Source organism: Danio aesculapii, chromosome 5 (genome assembly GCF_903798145.1).
Source record: "Danio aesculapii chromosome 5, fDanAes4.1, whole genome shotgun sequence".
Lineage (NCBI taxonomy): Eukaryota > Metazoa > Chordata > Actinopteri > Cypriniformes > Danionidae > Danio > Danio aesculapii.
Genome location: NC_079439.1, coordinates 56,220,466 through 56,245,419, shown reverse-complemented (window position 1 = coordinate 56,245,419; position 24,954 = coordinate 56,220,466). Strand labels below are relative to the sequence as shown.

At 35.5% G+C, this 24,954-nt stretch overlaps 1 protein-coding gene across 2 annotated transcripts in view; it reads left to right on the top strand.

The window, feature by feature from the left end:
* Positions 1–24,954, top strand: part of mamdc2a (MAM domain containing 2a) — a 65,374-nt gene that overhangs the window by 4,266 nt on the left and 36,154 nt on the right. For both annotated transcript variants that reach the window (XM_056458518.1, XM_056458519.1), the window contains exons 3-6: positions 16,326–16,576; positions 17,127–17,211; positions 22,308–22,445; positions 22,625–22,881. In XM_056458518.1, the coding sequence (XP_056314493.1) occupies positions 16,326–16,576; positions 17,127–17,211; positions 22,308–22,445; positions 22,625–22,881 (731 nt within the window). The remainder of the gene's footprint in view (positions 1–16,325; positions 16,577–17,126; positions 17,212–22,307; positions 22,446–22,624; positions 22,882–24,954) is intronic.

Genomic DNA, 24,954 nt, shown 5'->3' with positions numbered 1-24,954 from the left:
TATCTTTTACCTGGTTTCTGGAACCATTCTTCACCAAACTCAAACCCCTTTCTTGCAGTCAACCCAGTTCGTATCACAAATCCGCCGACATATCCAGCGAACTACTATGCAAACTGGTACCAGTCAGCTGGTACAGAAAAGGAACCGAAGTCCTCGGCAGTGTCATATCGCCCCATATCATTTATTTAAAGACGAAATGCAGCCATACGTACTGTACCTCTGGCTACATAATTTGCGCTCTTCAGAAATGTAGACAGGGGTACGTATCCACAATGAGCCTGTGCTGGTTTTTCCTCAAAATAGCACCTTTGAAGCATCTTTATCATACGGTTTCTGTCATTTACTGTACCCACTAAACAGTCCGTGATATTGAAGCAGTGATCTTTTTCTACACAGACCAAGTTTAGCCAAACTATTACATAATAAAGGGGTTAATTTCACAACTCGTCACTTTGGCAGACTGGCTTCGGTAAAAGTCCCGTTAAAAAAAAAGTCTTGTTACATCTAACAAGAAACTTTCAAATTCGAAAACTATACAGTGACCTCTTAAATGTCAAAACATCAATTTTGATTTCTTAGTTTTTACTCACAGTGACACCACATAAACATTTCTAGCATTTTCAGACCATTTTTAAACAACAAAATAACAAAAAGCAACACAACTTTAAAATCCTGAATTTAATTGAGGGGCAACAAAAGAAACTTACATCCTTAGGTAGCTCTTATTTACCCACTAGCATTTTTGTTGATACAATCACAAGTGGACAACTTGGAAATTACAAGTATTGCTTACTTGATGTAGAAAGCAAACCCAATGTGTTCTGTATAGTTTTGCAGTTATCAGAGCAGAAACAAAATCTACTACTCTGTATTGTTTTCTATTTTTGTGTTCATAAGTAAACTGCACAAGCTGATTTGGCATAGACCCTTGTCTGCCTCATGATTCAGTCAGCCAAAATATATACACACCAGCTCAATACCATGCAGCCTTGCTAATATTATATGGTTTTGGAAATATTCAGCAACTTAAATAGATGCGTTATGAAGTATTGACGTTCTGAAATGCATGATTATTTATCCGGAGCTTGTAAGTGTCATCTTATTTCCATGTTTAGTGCTTAATTGTTGCACATCTGGACACTATTGAGTAAGCCTGCTATACATGGCAGGACTTCATATGAACTCTGTACAGTTGGTCTTATTCACACAAGACACAACTGCTAAGGATTGCCATAAATGAAGGATTTACCTTTATGATTAATGTGCCATTAATCTGCCATTTCACAAGAGGCATTGCAGGACAGATTTTATATTTCTTGTCTTTTGAGTTGACCTTCTTTTTACATTCGGCAAATTTAGCACATTATGTATTGTTCACTCTGTTCTAAAAATAAGCTTTGTTATCATCGCTTAATTTTCTTGTTTCTGTCCTTTGCCAAACTTTATAATGGCTGGTGAACAACTGGATGAGCACAGTTGTTGTAGGGAATAAACAGAGGAGATGACTGTATGAATGACTGTAACCAAAGTATGATGAAAGAAGAGTCATTCAGTTAACACACGCTGAGCAGTTGTCTGGTTGACAACCGTCTCAACCTTGAGCTTGTGAAGTGATTTTTCCCCACAGGTCAATAAAACAAGACTGGGCAGCGAGTGTGTGTCTCTGTTTGGTTTCCTGGACAACATTGACTTTGTAGTGGAAACACAGCAGACACAGACTTCTTATTTTAAGGAAAATGGAAGCACTTTACTATATGCTTAATGATCTATTATCTTACTATTTATCAATGTGCCCAGCCACGGCTTTATACAGTAGTCTGTATACTGAGTACTCTAAAACCCAATAAGTTAGGGCAAATGTATATATATATATATATATATATATATATATATATATATATATATATATATATATATATATTGCTGATAACCGTACAATATTCTGCAATATCAGAACTCATACAACCTCTTCACTCTTGTGTATTACTCTGCTAACAAAGAGTGACAGCAGATCAATAAACTACAGTTTGACAAATATTGCTGCTGTTAGACAACATAATGTGCTGTTGAGGCATTTTTAGCCGAAAATATAGTTGTTTAGATGGCAACTATGCAGTTTATTAATAAAGATAGTGCCTATACATATATAAAATAATTTACTAGATACAGCGCATCAGTGGCCATTAGCCTGTCATTGAGCAGAGCAAGATGGTGACAGAGACCGCATAATAAGCACTTAGAGGAGAAAAGATCAGTATAATTTTAAACAACAGCTGATCAAAACATTATAAAATTGATAAATGACATTCTAAAGCCTGGTCTATACTTCTGCGTCAAGGGATTGGCGTGACCCATGGCGCATGCAGTGTGCGTAGCCGTGCATTTATAATTCTGAGCGGTCTGTGTTATCTGCAATAACACTTCAGAAACGCTAGCTGGCAGTAGGTGTTTATGTTCCTCTGTGTCGAGTTTCTTCGCTGGTGTTTTGTTTTTTGCTGAACCCTACCTTAATGTACAAGTGGCTCAAACTCGCTAATTTTGATGTGGGAACCGGTGGACGTGCAACAACTTTAAACATAAGGGAAACAAAACAACAGTTTCTATCCGGAGCTCCTTCACGGGACTCCATGCTTGTAAACACTCGCTGCATCGGGTTCACGCGACTCTCCCCTCCGTCCACACTCGTCAGCGCTACCAAGCTGACCAATCACAGAGCTTGCACTACGCGGTGTTGTGACATTCTTTGTGAGGTGCGGGTCAGCGTTGCCAACGGCAACTGCAAAGGCTATGCGACCACGCGTAGGCTACGCCATAGCATACATGTGCAGTTGACGCAGAAGTATAAATCAGTCTTAAGTCGATCTCTCTCTTTTTTATGTTTCAGGGCTGCATTAATACAATAGTACTTGTAGTGTATTGAGTGTGAGATGGGACTCACATATCAGGAATGTATATATTTTGTGTTGGCCACTCTTTGTATAACCCTGTGTTATTTTTTGGTTGGCCATCTGTTTGTTTCTAATGAGTCTCCTGTTTTCGCTACTGCAGACTAGTTCAGTACAAAGGAAGAAAGAAGAAATTCCCGTATGTGTTTAGTGTTTTTCCTTATCACAAACACAACAGTAATATGGTAGTATTTACGCTGGTTTGGCTTTTTCAGAGAAAAAATATCTCCCGACTGCAACAGGGAAGTACTGGGAAATTTCTTTAGACTGGTGGCATTTCATGCTGTTCAGCCTTATAATCTTAAACTATGATTAAAGAGCCCATATTATAGATGAAATAGGGTCATATTTAGGTTGTAAGGGTCTCCAACAACAGTCTAATATGCATGCAAGGTCAAACAACACTTTGATGGTCTTATAATATGCATTTATTTTTACCTAATTATCCCAGCGACTCCCATATGAATCGTTCAGCGATTCATTTGTACCCAAACCCGTCCTCAGCGCGAAGCTAATCTGCGCTGATTGGACCAATGACAGGCTGCTGCGATTGGTCGACGACACTGACAGGCTTCAGGGCGAGACAGAGTGAAATGCCCAGCAGATTATCAACAATTTAAAAGTAGTCACAGTGCATACACGCTTCACAGTGGATTTTGGCTGCCAGTGGGTGAATGTAAATACAGACGATGGACTAGAAAATACTGACGACTAACTATTTTATCAAGCAAAAAGTCCAAGAACTGGCGAGGATATGTCTTAGCAGTCTACTTGCTCTTTTTACACACACGCACACACAGGGCCGGCGCGTCCAGAATAGAGACGGCGCGGCGGCGACACCTCCCTCCCCCTCCGCGTCCTCAGTTACATCCGCGATTACAACCCTAAAATACAACCCTAACCCCCCCGGTCCTCATTTTACAAACGGGTCCCTTTGATCACCCTTTGCCTAGAGCTTTACCCTATTCAGAGACACACACACACACACACATCAACCTCCTAAGAGGAGACACTCACACAAACGACCGTCCTCAGAGGAGCCACACACACACACATTACACACACACACATAGCTGACTATCCATAAACAAAGCGGCACGCGTCGCGTTTTCAACGTGGCTTTACACGCGATATGAGAATATAAAGAGTTAACCTGATACAGCACACGCGGTTACAAGTAACAAAACACAACTAAATGCATAATTTGCAAGCTAGAGTAAACGAGGCAACAATTTTAATCGCACGTACTTACACTGGTGAAATGGGGGAAGAAACTGATTCATGATCCACTGATCCTTGTTCTGACAGTCTTTACCGATCCTTCCTTTAACAAACTGATGAAGTCTTCTTTGTAAGCAGGTAGTTTCCAGAGGCTCTCGATCTGCTCAAGGCTAGGCTATATGCTAAGGTTTCATCTTTGATTAGACTGTCAATAATCTCCATCTGCACAGCGTGACTTCATTCTACCGATGTCTGTGTGTGTCTCTGTGTGTGTGTGTGTGTGACTTTTTTCTGTTAGTGGGCGGGGCCGCAGGTTTCAAATCTCCCGGGCTTGCGCGTGCAACTACTTGTGTTTCGTAGCTGCGTCATCGCGAAACACCTAATAACTCGTTATCAAGACGACTCGTTTGAAGCACTATGAGTCGACTCTTTTATAGATGAATCAATAGTTTTAAACACTGTAAACTTACAGATTTAAGCCTTAGCTGGATATTTCACTTCACTTAGAGCTGTGTGACACACTACATGGAAGGGCATTTTCAAAAAGCCATAATATGGGCTCTTTAAAATCACCTGTTTTGTCATCATATTACTCTATAGTATCAATATTACTCTACAGAATCTCTCAAATAGCTCTAAAGTGATTTTTATGATGTATGAATGTTCTGAGGTCAGCTGCAGATTTGAATGAATGCAGAAGAATGTAGTTTCTCATACAAAAGGATTTTTAGACTCTTTGTGTTTGATTTTCTTTTTATATACACGATTATGCTGTCAAACTGTTGTATGAATGCAATATCACACTCGTCACACTCACGCCTCCCAACCAAGAATTTTGTTGACTGTATACAGCTAAATACAACAAAACATTTTCAACAGAAGCTGAGAAAGAGACAGAAATTATGTGAAAGAACTAAACTTTCAGATCTGTTAACCTTGTTAACCAAGGAGATACAGACAGCTGTAAAAGTCATTTTGGCATGGAGATGTATAGCAGAGATTCACAGAGTTCATCTCAACATTTAACTAATATTTTAAATCCTTAAATGTAAGTGGGCTTCGTTAGCCAACAAAAATATAGTTAATGATAGTCACAAGTTTCATTATGACCACATCGTTTTTCCAACATTTTCATGCTGAAGAAGTAATTCAGTGCAAAAGAATCCCTTCTGCTCATTATGAGTGAATGACAAATAGTCACACAATGTCACATTGTGTCAGTATTTTATTTTCTAAGTTGTATTGTAGTAAAAATAGCTGCAGACATCATAAGGAGCTCACAGAATGCAACCATTTAACGGCAAGCACTCCAATTAAATAATTGCAGCCCCATTCACAGTCCAAAATGACTATTAAACTACATACATTTTTCTATCAATGTTCAGACATGTATACAGTTTATAAATGAAGTGGGATTTGATTTTGTCCATTGGGAATTAATTGGATTACTGCATGATTGTTGTTAGATATCTGCCATAGTCTAGTGTGTGAAAAGCGTCTGGAGTCTATTTTTTCATTTGCTTAGTTTGTTTCATGGTGGAAGGGATGTTGCTTTTTGTCTAGTTTGACTTCTTGGTGACTAAATTTGCAATATTTGTTTCTAAATTTATTTATAGGTTTTGACTTTATTTATACTGGACAGTTGGAGTGGACAGAAAGCAACATGGATGGTGGGACCAGAAAGAGCCATGAGTTCAAATTCAGGCTGCTATGTGTCTTAGCCAGGAAGAGTTGTCCACTATGGCATACATTGCATTCCAAATGGGATGAAGGCCCAGTTACACTGTAAAAAATCTTATGTGCTATTTACTAAAAAAATGTTCTGTCAACTTTCCTTTGTAGGAATAGTCACATTTAAGACAAAATTTGACAGAATTTGTGTATTGCATAACATATAAAACCAGTATAAAAGCTCAAAATATTAGCAACACAATCAATCAGTCAATGCTGTGAAATTTTCCCAAAAGGTTGCAGCAGTGAATTTGTGTCAGAAACTTAATATACGTTTCTTTGTAAGTGATTTTAATTTGGGGAATATTTATATAAATCCAGTTCAACAATTCTAGATTTTCCAAGCCAGCCATGACTCACTTATCCTCCAAGACAATGCAGAAGTCCTCATGGTTGGTCATCCCTCTGGCAGACAGCAATTCTCTGTCCATTCCCACACTGTAAAATACACATTACATTTATTATATTGAAATTATGCAGTAGTACATTTCAAATGTTTAAGGTTAACTAAAACACATTAAGGAAATATATTAAGGAAATAAACCATTTCTTTGTATCTCTGTGAACAGTAATTCTTCTTCAGTAATACATTGCTGACCGACACAAGTGCACAAGTATTTTGACTTATAATGGACAGGGTGTTTAAAATGTTTACTAGTGTACAGAAACTTATAAAAACAAACCATGTTTATACAAGGAATAGTGAATTCAACAATGTAGTGCTTCAGCTATATTTGTTTTTTGTAAGCATGCAAAATTATAAAATGCAGTTTTCTGAAGACCATAAATATCTGAAACAGTTTGAGACACTTACATTGCACTCCTGTATGAGGTCTTCCTCTTATTCACACAGATAGACCAGCAACAGAGGACGACATCTCTCGTTTCATTCCTGATTTAATGTGAGGTCTGATGCAAAAAAGTGTAGAAATTGGTAATATTGCCTAATAATAATAATCATAATAATAATACACAAATAACATTCTTAAAAATACCTGATGTATGGCACCCATTCTCTTTATCAAAATCTGCCTCAATAAACTGCTCCTCTTTAGTGGGAAAATTCTGTGAATGTTTTCTTCATTGATCTGAAAAATGAAGCAAACAAATATTAGTATTTATGTACAGTATTATATATAAACACAGTTCATTACATTACATCATCAATGCTGTAAAAGGAACCTTATGAAATGGAAAAGCACTGGCTGTACATAAACCCCATTGAATAGCTAGCTAAGAGATTAGCTATTAGATTTACCACTTAACAAGCTCACTGTTGTTCATTAACCCTGCTTAACTATTGCCCGATTGTTAAATATTACGATGCAAATAATTTGTTCAATTTGATTATATAATTCAGAATGAACATTCAAGCAAATCAATTTCAAATAGGAAAGGGTGGTTAAAAATACCTGTGTATCCCTATATACATCATATGGCAAAAACTAAGCTCCTGAACAAGCTTGAACAGCATGTGTCTTTCCTGAAAGAGCTTAGGCTATTTAAGACAACAAAATTATTAACTGTTTATGCTTACCTCTTAACTTGCTCGCTGTTGATCTGCTCCTTCAAAATGTCATCTGATCACTGCCGTTGTTGAGATTCAAATGCAAACAATCAATCAAATCCACATAATTGAGTGAATTTTCTTAAAATAAACGTGAAGCCATCTTTCCTCAATATTTTTAGCTTAATTGGTTTCTCAAATTAAGCTTAATAATTGCACTAGTTTGCTTAAAAAAATTAGTGAAATTTAAATCTTAGTTATATTAACAAAATCTTCTCAATATTTTATAATAAATCCAGAATATCATTTTTTTTAAGAAAAAATGCAAAAAAATAATTTTTAATGACCACATCAATTTTCTTTTGTGAAAATTACAAGCCTCAAGATTCATTGTTTACACACAAAGCATGATAACTATGAAGATAACAATAAAAATAAAGTTCTAACAATTCTTCTGAATGTAAAACAACAGACCACAGCTATAACGATAAAGATATAAAGAAACAGTATCGTTGGGATCACTTTCAGATTATAAATGATAAAACACAGACAGATGGTCAGAATCCATTGAAATATAAAGGGCCTGGACAGTTTAATGCTACAGATGACATTGTGAAGTGATAATGATGAAAATACATTGAATTATGCAAGCCAGGCTAGCCAATACAGAAGTATCAAAATAAAGGTACCCTGGGGATCTAGTGTTAGTTTCGGTGTCTTGGTGTTCCCTAAATTGAAAATGCTGGAGAAAATAGTTTTTATTCTATTACACTCAAAATGATTGCTAAATTTCTTTGATTAGATTAATAAATTTTTAAATAAAGATTCACTGGTCAGATGCGCTTTTAGCACACTGGGCTTAATGCCAAATGAAAACCATAAACTAAAAATAAACAGATTTTTATTGTTTATCAATGTGGATGCAAATATATTTTTTTCCTTATATTTATATTATAGTTATGGTGATTGGTGTGAAAGGAGCTTTAGTCAGTCTCTGGAGGGCACTTCAAGTTACAGTAAACAATCATGTCTGTCATACTTTCCAGATCAAAGTGCAGTCCACTTCAAAGGGTCCAACCAAGCAATTTTGTGTCTAATAGATGCCTAAAAATAAATGTCTTGGCTAAATTTGGGATGTCATTGAAAATCTAATAGATGTCTACCAATAATCCAAAAACAGAATAGTCATCAAATAGAAACAGATTATACAGACTCAACATATTATAGTTCATTTCTGTCTATTTGATGATTACACTGCAAAACAAAAAAAAAAAAATCTTACTTAATTGGGTAAGCAAAACAATCTTGTTTTTTTGTTTTGACATAAAATCATTTTGCTTAACCAAATTATTTTGCATGTTTTAAGGAAAACCTCATTTAATTTTGGGATATATTATTTCTTAAAGCAAGGACAATATGTTCTGCTTCTCTAGAAAATGCTTCTTGGTTTAAAGATTTTTAGATATTTGGTAAGGAAAGCATTTATTTGCAGTGCAGTCAGTCGATTTTCAAACTATTTTTAGTCTTGTCGTTTATCCCAGTCGTAAGAGCAACAAATAACAACTTTTATAAATTTGATAAAGTGGCAGAAGGTAGATTTTTCCGATTAATTATCTGTATCCCAATCATCACAAATACTGCAGAAGACCTGTTGGAGCCCAAATGGTTTGTTTAGAAATCAGTCAAGTTTGGTGAAGGAAAAATTATGGTTCAGGGTTACATTCAGTATGGGGCGTGTGAGAGATCTGCAGAGTGGATGGCAACACAACCAGACTGAGGTATCAAGACATTTGTGCTACCTAATACATTACAAACGACAGGAGAGGGGAAATTCTTTAGCAGGATAGCAGTCCTTCTCATACTTCAGCCTCCACATCAAAGTTCCTGAAAGCAAATAAGGCCATGGTGCTCCAGGATTGGCCAGCCAGTCAGATATGAACATTATTGAGCATGTCTGGGGTAAGATGAAGGAGGAAGCATTGAAGATGAATCCAAAGAATCTTGATGAACTCTGGGAGTCCTGCAAGAATGCTTTCTTTGCCATTCCAGGTGACTTTATTAATAGGTGATTTGAGTCATTGCAGAGATGTATGAATGCAGTCCTCCAAGCTCATGGGAGTCATACACAATATTCATTCTCTTCCACTGAACCATGACTTTATATTCTATATTGTACCTCCCCTCACCTCCTCACTTATCATTACTAGTGTTACTTTTACATTTGTTACCTCCTCATTATCATTATTGCACGTATTTCTACCATTGTCATTATTCAGATTGCTGTAGTTGTAGTAGGAGTAGTAGTAGTAGTCATTGTAGTAATAGCGATTGTAGTTGTAGTAGATTTTGTAGTAGTAGATGTCGTTGGTATAGTGGTATCAGAAGTAGTAGAGGTGTTGTTGTTGTTGTTGTAGTAGTAGCCGTTGTTGGTGTAGTAGTATCAGAAGTAGTAGATGTTGTCGATGTAGATGTTGTAATAGCAGTCATTGCTGTAGGAGTATCAGTAGTAGTAGAGGTAGACGTTATTGTAGTAGTATCAGTAGTAGTAGATGTTGTAGCAGTATCACTTGTAGTAGACGCTGTAGTAGTATCAGTAGTAGTAGTCATTGTTGTAGTAGTATCAGTAGTAGTAGACATTGTAGTAGTAGTAGTAGTCGTGGTTGTGGCTGTAGTAGCAGCAGTAGTAGTTGTAACATTAGTAATTTTCTGTAGTAGTAGTATTAGTTGTTGTACTTGTGATTTATTATTATTGTTGTTGTTGTTAGTTATGATTACTGTTGTCCTTACTTTCTTTTTACTGTCATTATTACCATCATACATTACTAGAGGTGTTGTCACTCCTTACCACTGACTGGTTTCTTTCTATTTGTTTTATTTATATCTATGATACTTGCTTCATTTATTGACTGTTATTGTCCCATATGTATGTACTCTGACCTGTCCGCAAGTTATCTTTATTTTTCCCCCAATTAGCACTTTACCTTACACTTAAGGAGCAAAACACAAGGCTAGATGTGCACAACTGTAAGCACGTTGTCAGCTTCACACTTTTTGCAAAACATTACACACAGGGATTTGCAAATCACTAAACACACTTGGATGCTTTTGGACAACTTTTCATAATGGAATTTCCTTGCAATTTCAAAGCAAAGGTCTTCAAATTAACACACACATGAAACATTGGTTAAACACAGCCATCAGGTGCGCACACACTGCTGCAAAACTGTAGACACACCAATCAGCTGTAACCACAATAAAAAAGCAATAGGTATAGACTATTAGTCTTCAATAAACATGTTTACAGTAGTATAGCTATAAATAGTAGTCTTCAATAAATATGTTTTACAGGAGCTATAAATATTAATCTCCAATAAATAAGCCAATGTTGCAGTATGGAAGAGGAAGCACGAAAGGGAGGAAGATTGGTAAACAGGAGACAGGGGATGGAATTTGTTTTTTTACATTGAAATGTATACATCACCAGAAAGTTGAATAAATACGTTTTACATTGTTGTATGGTTTGTTAGGATAGGGCAATATTTAGATATCAGTCTATCACTGTTTGGTGAATACAGTATGTTCATGTACTTTATAGCAATACCTCTCAAACCCTGATTATACCAGTATTAGTCAGTTAAAAATGATACGAGTGTTTAAGATTGATTACAGCAGTGTGTAAATGAAGCAAACAGATTTATATTGAATGAGGCGTGTGTGTTCTGCACGGTGTTAAAATTGTGTTTTGTTAAAGTGTTGTAAAGTTTTGGATGAAGTGTTTCATATTGCAAAAGTTCTGATGTGTTTTGCTGTTTGTGTGTGTGTGGATGTGTAAATTGTGTGTAGTGTTTTGACTAAATGAGCCTTAATTTCACAATTGTGCTTAAGCAAGCAAAAAAAATGTAAGTGACAGGACTTTTGTCTAAGCAAAGTCAAACCTTACTGTCCTAATTAAATAATTAAAAATCAAGACATCATTATATTTTATTTTGCTAAAATAAGCGAAATCTAGAGGCCTTTGCCTTTCATAAAAGCCACTTCTGATACCAAATGAACAACTAGAAGTCAAGTTATTATTTGTTGTTCCTAAAACTTGGATAGGCAACAAGACCTTTGTCAGGTAGTGTATGTATTAGATTTCAACTGACAGCCAAAATTTAGGTCTGTAAACGTAAAAGGTCTGCAAGCTGTAAACGGTTCCAAAAAGAAAAAAAAGTTATTTTTTTATAGTGGAAAAAGCTTCTTCATACTATTAAAATGTTATTCACACAAATAAAAACATGCTTCATTTAAGAACTCTTAATTACATTTTTTTTTTCAATTGTTTTGCCAAAAAATTTCAGAACCCTGATGTCAATTTTCAAAACTCTAGACACAAAACTCTAGACAGTCACTACTTCTAACACAGGCTTTCCAGTGATCAAAACTCATTTTTTTTTGTTTGAAGAAGTCTTGCGTTTGCAGGATCATTGGTTCACATAATCCTTTTATCATACAAATACTACAGGAACACAACTTCAGATCACCAGCACACAAGATGCACATCGTTTCAATAAACAATCTTTAACAATCATTAGATATTGTTGTTAAAATATATGATAGAGGTTTTATTATGGTTTATACACAAGGAACAGTACAGACAGTGGATACACTGAACTAGTTTTATTCATTACATCATAATGTAGGTTTACTGTAATTTTTTTCTTGTTGCACGTAAAATGTATTATTTATTTATTATTATTTATTTATATATATATGTATATTTATATGTATGTACTGTATGTGTGTGTGTGTGTGTGTGCGCGTGCGTGCGTGCGTGTGTGTCCATATACAGCCATATGGACATCTATACATATTATAGGTAATATATTTGTAGGGGGAAAATATATAACATAATAGATAATATATTTAGGTAACATATGTACATATTTGTAATTCTAATAGTTGAAAAAATGCCAATATTTTTTGACATTTGACATATTTTATATATGTAAAATTCAAATGAACTATTATTTCACATATGTAATTTGCATATATTTCTATATATCTGATTTCTATTTTGGGATCTGTGTTTCCATCAGTCTGGTCTTGTGGATTTGGTCACAGGTTCTCCTCTACATCACAGTGGTGTTTTCATTACTCAAAAATCTTGGAAAGAACCTTCTGTCAATGTGAATCCATGCCTGACATTGGTCTGCTGTGATTGGGCTTTCTTAGATACAGTAATGTCAAATATGAAAACATTGTCTGTAAAAGTGGTGCATGGAACAAAGAAACCATAAATAAGGAATAAGAATGAATAAAGATGAAATCTATAGATAATGTAGTCCAGTTGGGTCATATTCTGTGGTAACTGATGTCATTTGATCTATCCTAAAACTTTCATCATCTAAACATTTAATATTGCACATCAGTTTCCATGCATCAAGAGTAATGCAACAGTTATTTATCATTTTGAGTGCTTTTATCAGTTGATAATAACATCATGTTAAGTAAATGAATACGCATTTATTTTAAATGTAATGTTTGAGTTGCATTTTGAAATTGGATCAATTTGATGTTTAATTGTATTATATTGGAAAGGTGATTTTAGTTTAATGAACAAAAGTATATTTGACTTGTGTGTATTGTATCCAGGCATTTGAAAAAAGAGTTAAGAGCAAAAATGTGCAATTTTGGCAATAGTTGTGAATTTTGTGTCTAGAGTTTTGAAAGTTGACATCAGAGTTCTGAAATTAGTGGCAAAACGATTGTAAAAACTAATAGTTTCTTTGGAAAACCAAAGTCATTTCTTCTGCGGGATCACTGTAAAAGCACATTGCTGGAAACTGTATCTTTTGTTGCTGGTCAGTGGTCAATGACATCAGCTCTCACCCTCTTGACTTACATTGTGATTATATGTTTCCTTATGCTAGTTTAAAATGCTCAGCTGAATTTTCACCTTGTAACTGTTCTAATGCAATGATGAGAGGTGTTGTAAGCAGTTTTTATTGTGGTTCATTGTGAATCATTTGATCAAATGGAGACTAAATTCAGTGGACCATACAAAAGACATGACTTCATCGTTTTAAGCACAGCCCTCCGAAGCTGTTCTCATGACTGCAAAAGTGGGAGATTAATGACTGCTACTTTTGCTCATGGACTAAATATAATTTAGATCCCAAAACAGCGCCAGGGCAAAGTGTAGACACAATTAGAGTGTTTTTGCAAGAGAGAAGAAAAAATGCATAGTTTTCATCTGGCACCTGGAATGAATCATCATGCAGACATCTGGAGCTATCTGAGATCACTGACTTATACTGCAGAAAACACACTCTTACATCATGTTGAGCTTTGATGCAAATTAAACAAGAGGAAATTGGATACTTTCACAACATATATGATTACTTTAAGCATGACAGCCAATATTTCAACTTTAATAAACTGTTTAAATGTGAAAGTAACTGATTTCAGTGCTCGAAAACTTTCGTTCTGTTGAAGTCTGAGGATTAAATGCACTGTTAAATCAACCATTCATTCTCTCATGGGAATCTGTGAGTCTGCGATTTATAAGCTGTTCATTTCGGAGAACCTGATACAGAATACAGCTGGTATTTTTTTCTTTTTTTTAATGGGAAAACCATACATTAATTTAGTATACTGTACCTGTATGTGTTTTAAAAATGTTTCTTTTCTTGAAGTTTTTAATGTAGCTGAGAACTGATTTTGAACTATTTGAAATATGGTTGAAAAATCTGCAAAAAAAAAAAAAAGATGTTGACAAATTTGCAGAATGTGAAAGCAAATACTTCAACAAACAAATACTGTACAAGCAAAAACAAGCAAATACTTCAGCAAACACTTCAAAAAGGAGAATAGCCGATTCGAATGTTATAACTCGATTGAATGGGCATAATAAGTGGTTATCAGCTGATAGATATGGGCCAGTAGGGGCCTTCTACGCTTACTGGTGGGTTCTAAAGGCTGTTATCATTCATCCGCATTGTTAATCAGCTATAGATCACATACGGCTGCGGCCAGAAGTTAACAAGAAATATTTATAATATTTATAAAATTTCCCATTAATTGTATTTTATTAACGTCTACCCCTACACCAACCCTAAACGCTACCATCACAGTAATGAAAAAATAGATCTGGAGTCTTCTGTATTAGTATAGCTGATTAACCATGTGGATGGATGATAACAGCCTCCTGAGCCCATTTCTATCAGCTGATAACCACTGATAACGACCATTCAATCCAGTGATAACATTCGAAGCGGGTGATAGTTACTAGAATTGATATGGTAAAACAGATGCCATTGCATATTACTGTGTTTACAAGATCTACAAGGTAGCCTCTGAAGCATAAATACAGATATGATAATGCTGTAAAAGGTCAACCAACTATAGACTTGACTAAGTCATTTGACCAAAAAAGAGGTTTACAAAGAGAGAATTTTTAAACTAGCCATTTCAAAGTGCAATGGAAATAAACATATTGTAGGCAGGGTTATTAAAAATACTAGGATGCTTTAAAACATTGTCTAATAGGGGCACATCAATAGTTTTTTCTTTGTTACTTATTGTAACGTTAAGTGATGCTGACAACAGGGGTGAGGATCCAAATGCAGGTTTATTGAACAGGGAAGGTCGAGCAAGCAAAAGTCAACACAGGAGCAAACAGATGTATACAGGCAATCCAGAATCGTAGTCAAAGTAACAGGCGAGTGGTACAGGCAGCAGGCAACGTAAAACAAACAAAACAAAACAAAGGTCAGACATGCAAGGCAAGACAAGCAAAAGAAAACGCCTTATAATGTTCACAGATACAGATAAACAAGACTCTGCCACATGAGTGTGTTTGAGATGTGTATATATAGTCTGTGTAATTAGTTCTGAACAGCTTCAGCTGTGAGTGTTTGCAATCAGACAGGATCTACGCCAGGTGTGTGAGTGGTGCATGACTGGAGCTTGTAGTTCTTTTGCTGGCAGATTTGCAGCTCTCCAGCGATCTGCATGGGCTAGATCACTGGTGACTGTGACACTTAAAGATCCACACAGAATGGTTTAGCTCACCATTGAATCTGTTCATTTACTTATGCAAATGTGTGTAAGTATGTATATATATTCAGTTTTCCTATTCAATTCAGTAATATTATTAACTAATATGCAAATGATTTGCTTACAAAATCTCAATCTTTTAGATATATATTATTTGAGAGACTTCCTTTGTTTACCAAACACGTAGAACTAATTGGATTTGCATTGTAAACCATAAATTAAAATTTAAAAGGTATTATTTTTTATTTCATGTTTTAATTTTTTTAATTTATTTATTTATTTTTTTTATAAATTTTGCACAAAAATAGCAAAAACTGTCCACAGGTTCTGTCTGACACACTTATGACTGGACATTTATTTGATTTACTTTCAGAAACTCCCAATGCACGTCATAGTTTTGCCAAGTATGATGCGATCCTAGATTATCATCTATTTTGATCCTGGGACATCATTTTTGTTCGAAAATGTAATCCATACCTATATCTTACCTCTAAACCCAACCATAACTGTAAATTATTCCTAAAATCAGAGGGGAATAATAATTGCATAACAACCATGTAAAAATGCACAAACCTAACTGTAAGCCTAAACTTTACAAAAATGGTAAACGTATCCCTCAATTCTGATTGGCTGATTGGAATGTTGATCCAGGATCAACATAGATGTTGATCCAGGAAGACTACTTGGTGAAATCAGGTTGGCGAACTCCCAATCATGTATCCCAGCCTTAAATACAAATAACAATGCTCAATGTTTAAACATCCACATTATTATCCACATTAGAGTTCTTTTTAAAGTGTTTTATATTCTGTTCAAAGACTTGTGACATAATTCATGCATTTTTGCATGTGTTTTCATCAGCGTTTAAATATTTCTTTCAGGTCGCTTCATCACAGCAGAATCCTTGTCTTTTGGAGAAAAAGAGAAGCATGTGCTGGTGAGCCCGGAGCTGGAGCTCAGAGACTGGAGCTGTGTGCGGCTGGTCTATCAAATCTCAGGCTCAGGGTCTCTTCAATTGCACTTACGATCCGAGGAGGAAAACTTTGACTACATGTTATGGAGTGCAGAGAAACCCTCAGACAGTTGGCTCATCGCAAGTGTGGACCTCCGTAACATTTCCGGATCTTACCAGGTATCATTTCAATGCAAAGCAGGGAAACAAGGGAGCTGTGTAAGCTAAATAATGTAGTCAGGACTATTTATAGTTTTCTAGAGGATTGTTAGTTTAAAGGGGGTTGAAATGGAGCAGAGTTGAAGAGAAGAGGGCTTTGTAAAGTACACCTCTCTCTCGATCAGACAAACACTTGTAACCTTTTACTCTGCTAATAGTAATGTTGTGTTTCTGGGCATAACTTTTGGAAAGATAGACTGAGCGTAATACATGGCCTTTGTAAACAGATGGATAGAGATTGACTTTGTTTAATAACAAGTGTTATGAATTATGATTGGAAATAAAGGGGATCTATTACGCTACTTTTGACTGGCAGCGTATGATGTAAACTTTCTGATATTGTATTTATACTAAAGTTATACTGTGTGAAACTGGCTGTATTTGATTAATTGAGGCACTAAATGAGTTAATTGTTCCCTATCATAATGAATTAGAGAGTTTTTAGGCTATAGACAACAGCTGGTTCGTATTTAACTGTTATAACCCTGACTATTTCTTTTTTGACATTTAGCTATTATTTGAGGCTAAACCTACCAGAGGAATGGGAAATAGTGTTGCTGTTTTTGAAATACATATCATACCTGGATACTGTATGGGTGAGTCCTTGAGTTTTGCACTTATACTTAACCAGTACAATGTCATGTTTGTATATACAGTGCATCCGGAAAGTATTCATAGCGCTTCACTTTTTCTACATTTTTTCATGTTACAGCCTTATTCCAAAATGGATTAAATTCATTTATTTCTTCAAAATTCTACAAACAATACGCCATAATGACAACGTGAAAAAAGTTTTTTTGAAAATGTTTCAAATTTCTAAAAAGATTTTAATTTGAGTCTCATCAGACCAGAGAATTTTGTTTCTTTTGGTCTGAGAGTCCTTCAGATGCCTTTTGGGAAATTCTAGGCGGGGAGTGGCTTTCGTCTGGCCACTCTACCATACAGGCCTGATTGGTGGATTGCTGCACAGATGGTTGTCCTTCTGCAAGGTTCTCCTCTCTCCACAGAAGAATGCTGGAGTTCAAACTGAGTAACCATCGGGTTATTGATCACCTCCCTGTCTAAGGCCCCTCTCCCCCGATCACTCAACTTAGCTGGCCGGCCAGCTCTAGGAAGAGTCCTGGTGGTGCCAAACATCTTCCACTTATGGATGATGAAGGCCACTGTGCTACAGACGATTCCTTTGTCTTCATGCTTGGTTTGTGCTTTGGCATGCACTGTCAACCCTGGGACCTTATATAGACAGGTGTATGCCTTTTCAAATCATGTCCAATCAACTGAATTTACCACAGGCAAACTCCAATGAAGTTGCTGAAACATCTCAAAAATGATCAGAGGAAACAGAATGTACCTGAGCTCAATTTAGAGCTTCATGGCAAAGGCTGTGAATACTTATTTACATGTGATTTTTCAGGTTTTTTATTTTCAATAAATTTGCAATAATTTCAAAAAATCTTTCTTTCACACTGTCATTATATGGTATTGTGTGTAGAATTTTAAGGAAATAAATTAATTTAATCCTTTTTGGAATAAGGCTGTAACATAAAAAATGTGGAAAAAGTGAAACGGTATGAATACTTTCCAGATGCACTGTATTATGGACAGCAGCATTCATAAAGCTTTAAAAATCTAAGTATTGTGCAGAATCAGGTTATGCTATGAAAGGGAAAGAAGTTTGTTGAAAATTGAAAAATTGAAAATTGTTATTTTAGAATTACTTTTTTTAAATGAATTACTTGAACAAATATGAGCAGATGATGCAGAAGAACTGAATGTGGAATCTGGAATCTTATTTTCCAGAATTTCAAAGCACAATCGGTAAATTGATTAATTTAGTGACTAAATTCATATAAATTTGTACAATCTCATTTGTGCATCATTATTATTAATATTATTACATTTTATATGAAAAGGGACCATATACAATTATAACATTGTTGTTGCCATTTTATACATTGCAGGGGCCAAATCTTTAAAAAATGTATAAACCATACATAAATTAGAATAAAATATCCAAACTTTCTTTCTCCAACACCCTACAGTAATGGTGTGGATTTTTATCAAGAGTTTTTAACATCTGCTTTTAAAGAAATTCTAGTGGTTAAATATCAGATTCTCCTTGTTTCCAGCAAGTCCAAAAAGTTGTAGCATGCATGATTGTCTACATCATTAGGTAGACAATGTCTGTCTGTTAATTAAGTTAATTAATTTATGTTTTATAGTTCTCACATTTTTCTTTAAATGTTTTTTTTAAACAGTAGTGTTAATCCCATGTAGTTAAACTTAGAGCCAGATTCTTTTTTACCATTTGTAAATATATTTGCCTGGGGGGATTGACATTTGTTTCCATCACGACATTAACTTATCAGCTGTTGACTCTGCAGTTCTCATGTGTAATAATAACGTTGCTCTTAGCATACATTTACACTTGCATGCCTTCACATTGCTGTGGGAGATAATTAATTTACCAGCTAAAAAATAAATGGCCTAAAATTGATCGCTGGGGTATACCCATTGTACAGTTAAAATTCTTAGATTAAATCCCTTTAATCTCTACACATTGCTTGATCAATTTGATGAAATTCAATGTTAAGTCACAGAAAAAAATTGGAACTTAGATCAATTAGAAAGAAGAATGTTGTTATTGATATAAAATAAAGTGAATAATATAACAATTTCACCTTTGTCAAGCGAATATTTTATTTTCCCTGTTAAATGTAAATTATTTAGTTATTAGATGATTTAGTAATTATTGTGGGTTCTTTAATTACTTGAGTAACACGATATTTATCTACAACATTTTTCGGGATTTTTTTTTGTGTTTATGTTTGTATGTTTATTTTAATAAGATTTGTTAAAGTCCCCAATGATGGGCACATTTAGGGGTGTGATTAAGAACAAACCTTCTTTTGAAAAGTCTTACATTATAGTATGAAGACAAATTCAATAAGAATTGAATCCTGAGCCATTCAATAAGATTAGGCACTCTTTTGCCAATCTGTAAATTAAAGTTGGACTGAAAGTTGAACTGACAAGTATAATTACTAAATTGCTTAGAAAATGCATTGTGTGCGTGGTTGAAATAAATTTCCAGTCTTTTAAAGAGTTGTGCACCTCAACAAGTACACTCTCAGAAAATAAGGTACACGTTGATACAAATAATGTTTTTTAAGGAACAGTTTTGTACCTTTGTAAAAGAAAAGACCTCTTATACCTTTTATGGTACAATTGAAATTAAGGTACACAACTGTTCTCATAAAAAGGTATATAAGTGTTGGACAACTCTTTCTTTAGTACAATATCTATGAAAATAAATATTACTGGAAAGGCAAAGTGATTTTATGAATAATTTCCATATTAAATATGATTCATCAATAACATTAATTATTAAGTTCTATAACACAAAACAACTGGCAAAACAAAACTATAGGCATGGTAAGCATTTTCTTATAAATATTTCATTATTGATATTCGCACCTTTTGGCGTTTGCTTTCCACTAGGCACCTTAGCTGGCAAAAGTCCTGCATATGCAAAGTGTTCATGCAGACATTTTAGTATTGTAAAACTAATCAAACACTGTGCATAACTCGTTACAGTACTTTTGCATAATTCTATTTCTACTTTAATGTTGATTACAAAGGTATTGTGTGAAAATTTTAGAATTTTTTTTATATTGTACATGGGAGAATGTGTTTCTGTAACATTTTTTGTGAAAAGTGTTGAGAAATGTTTAGCAAAAAAAATAGATCTTTTGATTTATGATAAAGTAATTTTATTCTTTATTGTAAATAGAAAAGGTGCACTTACACAAAAAGAAACTTTAAAAAAAAACATTGTTTAAATGTATTTGATGTTTTATATTCACTGAAAATAAATCGACACATTTTGGATATAGAAAAACGCCTTTAAATAGTTCTTGAACACATTTGACACTGTTAAGGTACAAAGTGTCTTGTCACTGTAGTGGTACCTTCATGGATCAGATTTGTATCTTTGATGAAGGTACAAAATTGTATCTGCAGGTTTAAAAACCAAAGTTACATGTTGGTTTTCCATGGTACAAATCATGTCCTTAAAGCTACAAACTGCAATGGTACAAATTTGTTTCTTTGTTTTAAGGTACAATTCTGTTCCATAAAAAGGTACTGCCCCAGTGACAATGTTTTCTACCTTCTTTGGTACAACATTATACCATTTTTTTCTGAGAGTGTAAAACAAATGTAACCTAAAACATCATCTAAATGTAATCCAAATGTCATCTAAAATGTGAAATATATACCACTTTACCACCATCTTTGGGGGGCGGGGGGTTTGGTTGTTAGCTAATTATCTTACTAGCACATTGTGTGTATAACTATCCAACCCACTCACATCTACTCTAAAATAATTATTTTTTTGGCATCCCTCCTCCACCCTTAACTCTTCACTTTATTCACTTGATCTACACTACCTGACAAAATGTTGTCGCCTATCTAAGTTTTAGGAACAACAAATAATACCTTTTCTTCTAGTTGATCATTTGGTATCAGAAGGGGATGATATGAAAGGCAAAGGCCTCTAGATTACACTTATTTTACCAAAATAAAATATGATCATGTCTTGATTTTTATTTATTTAATTAGGACAGTAAGGCCTGACTTTGTTTAGACAAAAGTCTTCTCATTTAACAGAAAATAATGTACAGTATAGAATATAAAGTCATGGTGCAGTGGAAAAAGAATTAATATTGTGTATAACTCCCATGAGCTTGAAGGACTGCATCCATACATCTCTGCAATGACTCAAATCACTTATTAATAAAGTCATCTGAAATGGCAAAGAAAGCGTTCTTGCAGGACTCCCAGAGATCATCAAGATTTTTTGGATTCATCTTCAATGCCTCCAGCTTCCTCTTACCCTAGACATGCTCAATAATGTTCATGCCTGAAGACAGGCTGGCCAATCATGGAGCACCTTGACCTTCTTTGCTTTCAGGAACTTTGAAGTAGTGGAGGCTGAAGTATGATAAGAAGTGCTATCTGGCAGAACAAATGTCTTGATAAATGTCAGAGTGGATGTTGCCATCCACTCTGCAGATCTCGCACGCGCCCATACTGAATCCAAAACATGATTTTTCCTTCACCAAACTTGACTGATTTCTGTAAAAATCTTGGGTCCATGTGGATTCCAATAGCTCTTCTGCAGTATTTGTGATGATTGGGATACAGTTCAACAGATGATTCATCTGAAAAATCTACCTTCAGCCACTTTTCCAAATGATCGACTGGAAGTCAAGTTATTATTTGTTGCACTTACAACTGGGCTTGACGACAAGGCTTTTGTCAAGTAGTGTATTTTTATCCCACTCAAGGGATGGGGAAGGAGTGGGGGTCTCTGGTTTGGGCCATGTTCCAAGCTTCGACGCCTCCTACAGGACAGCATGCTCTCTATTTGAACTCATGAAATTTCCCTACAAAACAAAATCAAAAGTCTTGTTACACCTTATTTTCATGATTACCTTAAACATGCTTTTAGCTATAAATAACTTTTCACCTTCGTTTGTGAATTAGTGAATTAGAAGAGTATTAGGTTGGACTTAGTAGTATAAGTTGACATGTAATTGCAAAGTTACTTATGAACAACAGAATATCTAGAATGGGATCAATAAAGTATGCTATTAATAATAATAGTAAGGTATAATGTCTGTTTCAGAGTGTAACTTTGAGGAGCATCACTTGTGTGGCTACAGTAATCAGTGGAATCCCAATGTGAACTGGTATGTGGGTGGCAGTTTGGTCCGGGACCCTCGATCAAATCTTCCGGATGACCACACCATGAACAATGGGAGAGGTAATGCAGATGGACAGAAGCGCTTCATGCTGCACAATAGGTCAAGAGCTGGAATAAATCATACCAGGCTCTCCAACAGCTTTTTATAACCCACAATTCTATCGCTTGCTCTCCTGCCAAAATGAGTGTGCTGTGTGAAAATTCTTTGTTTTTTTGTTTTGTTTTCCAATTTAAACTAGGTCACTACATGTATGTGGACTCAGTTTATGCTAAAAGGTTTCAGGAGGTGGCCAAGTTGGTGTCTCCGATGACCACCACTCCAATGACAGGGTGCTTGTCCTTTTACTACCAAAGGGACCAAGCCATTGGGAATTTCTTCTCTGTGTTTACTAAGGACCAGCTGGGCCACTATGAAGAGATATGGAGGCCTGATGTTTATGCCACATCAAGTTGGAAGTTAGTGCAAGTGGATATTAAGGCACCACATCCTTTAGAGGTCAGTGAAATTTTGTTTTACAAAAAAAAAATAATAATTCTGCATCATTTCATTATGCAATTTCCAGCTGATTTGAATGTTATCACTTGATTGAATTGCCATTATCAGTGGTTATCAGCTGATAGATATGGGCCAGTAGGGGCTTTCTGTGCCTCAGGAGGCTGTTATCATCCATTCACATGGTTAATCAGATATAGATCACAAATGGCTGAGGGCGGAAGTTAAAGGGCCCTAAAACCCCCCTTTTTTAATTCAAGTCTACCTCAGAAAATGTTTAAAAAAATGCTCAGAGATGGACATGGAGCAGCGCTGTGAGCAGTGGGAGGAGATGGTGTGGCCGACAGTGCAGGGGAATAATAGTGGAGCGGACTGTCAGTTGGCTCACAAAATGCCAAAACACAGACCATGAGGAGACCCATGATTTTATAGTTTACAAAGTTAAAATGCAATGAAATAAATTTAGTAATAAAAAAAGTAATTTAATTCCCTGCTACATTTGTTATTTGTAATTTTATATACACATAACCACAATTTGTTCTATCATTATGAAGATAATTGTGTTTATCTAAACACTATAAATGAGGAGGACTTCTCTCCTCCTCAGTCCCCGGGTCTGAATGCAGACACAGAGAATAGCAATGCAGTCTCTTGTCTATTCCAACTATTCGCCCTGCCGGTAATCTGGGGGATTTTAAACATGTGCGAACACAGCAGCACAGATAAAGGCGATGTGTTTCAATGGTAACCTTCTGGTAATGAACTCCACTAATAAAAGACGAAGGCCGTCATTCTCCAATTCTCGTATTCAGCTCTCACGACAAAAATGCTTGCTGCAAACCAACAGCTTTGCTGTACCGGCACAGACAGCATCGCCAGGAAAAACATGCAACAAACCCCGTGGATCATGGAAACAAACAGATACAATCCGTGTCTCACCCAGCCATTGGGTCTCCAAGCTTGGCAGGTATGCTTTGCACATGAATTATTAAGAAGCAGGCTTTTCTCATAGGATGAGAAAACTCCGCTATGAATAATAATGAGAAACCGACACGTCATCACTCCACTTGCAGTTTTGCGCTACGGCACCAATTTTGATCCCATTCCGAAAAATTATTTTAATCCCGGAAGGAGAAATTAGCTGAAAAAAGCTCAAAATTATCCGGTTTTTCCCTCAATTAAAGCTATCAGGTGCTAACATTGTCTTAACTGATGCTCAACATACACATATCTGTTAACATCTCAAAAAAAGTACTCCAGTGTTTCTTGAACCTTTAACAAGAAATATTTACATTGTTTATTACATTTTCCATTAACTGTATTTTATTAAGGTCTACCCCTACCTCAACCCTAAACCATCACAGTAATGTAAAAACAAATCTGGATCTGGAGTCTTCTCTGATTAACCACAAGAATTATTTAAATAATTTATTAAATTTCCTATTAATTGTATTTTATTAACGTGTACTCCTACCCCAACCCTAACACCCGATTAACGTGGGGCTTCAGCACCAATGCTTGACAGGGGGCTTGTCTGCAGTTGGGGCTGATGCGATTGTCATAGCAGCATCAGCCAATAAAATTAGTACGCAATCGGCTACTGACTTAGCAGGTGCATTTGCATAAAGTGATCTGATTGGCTGACGCTTCCATTGGCACTTAAAAAGTTGAGAAATCCACAACTTATGCATCGAGCAATGATGCTGAAGCAACGCCGACAGATCCACAATGCAGTTTTGCAACACCTGATATCACCCATTCAAAATGAATGGAAAACATTGACACTGACGCCCTGTGTGAATAGGGAGAACCCCAGCCGTCAAAGTAATGTAAAAAACAGATCTGGATCTGGAGTCTTCTCTATTAGTATAGCTGATTAACCATGTGGAGGATAATAACAGCCTTCTGAGCTGAATGAATATTCCCATACATTCTAGTTGGTTATTTTAACAAGCAGTTATGAGAAAAATAGATCAGTATATTTGATTTGTGTATGCAGCTTAAAAGACAACAGCCAAATGCACCTACTGATATCTAAAGCCCTTTTGAGATGCTACTGTAATTGTTTATAAATGG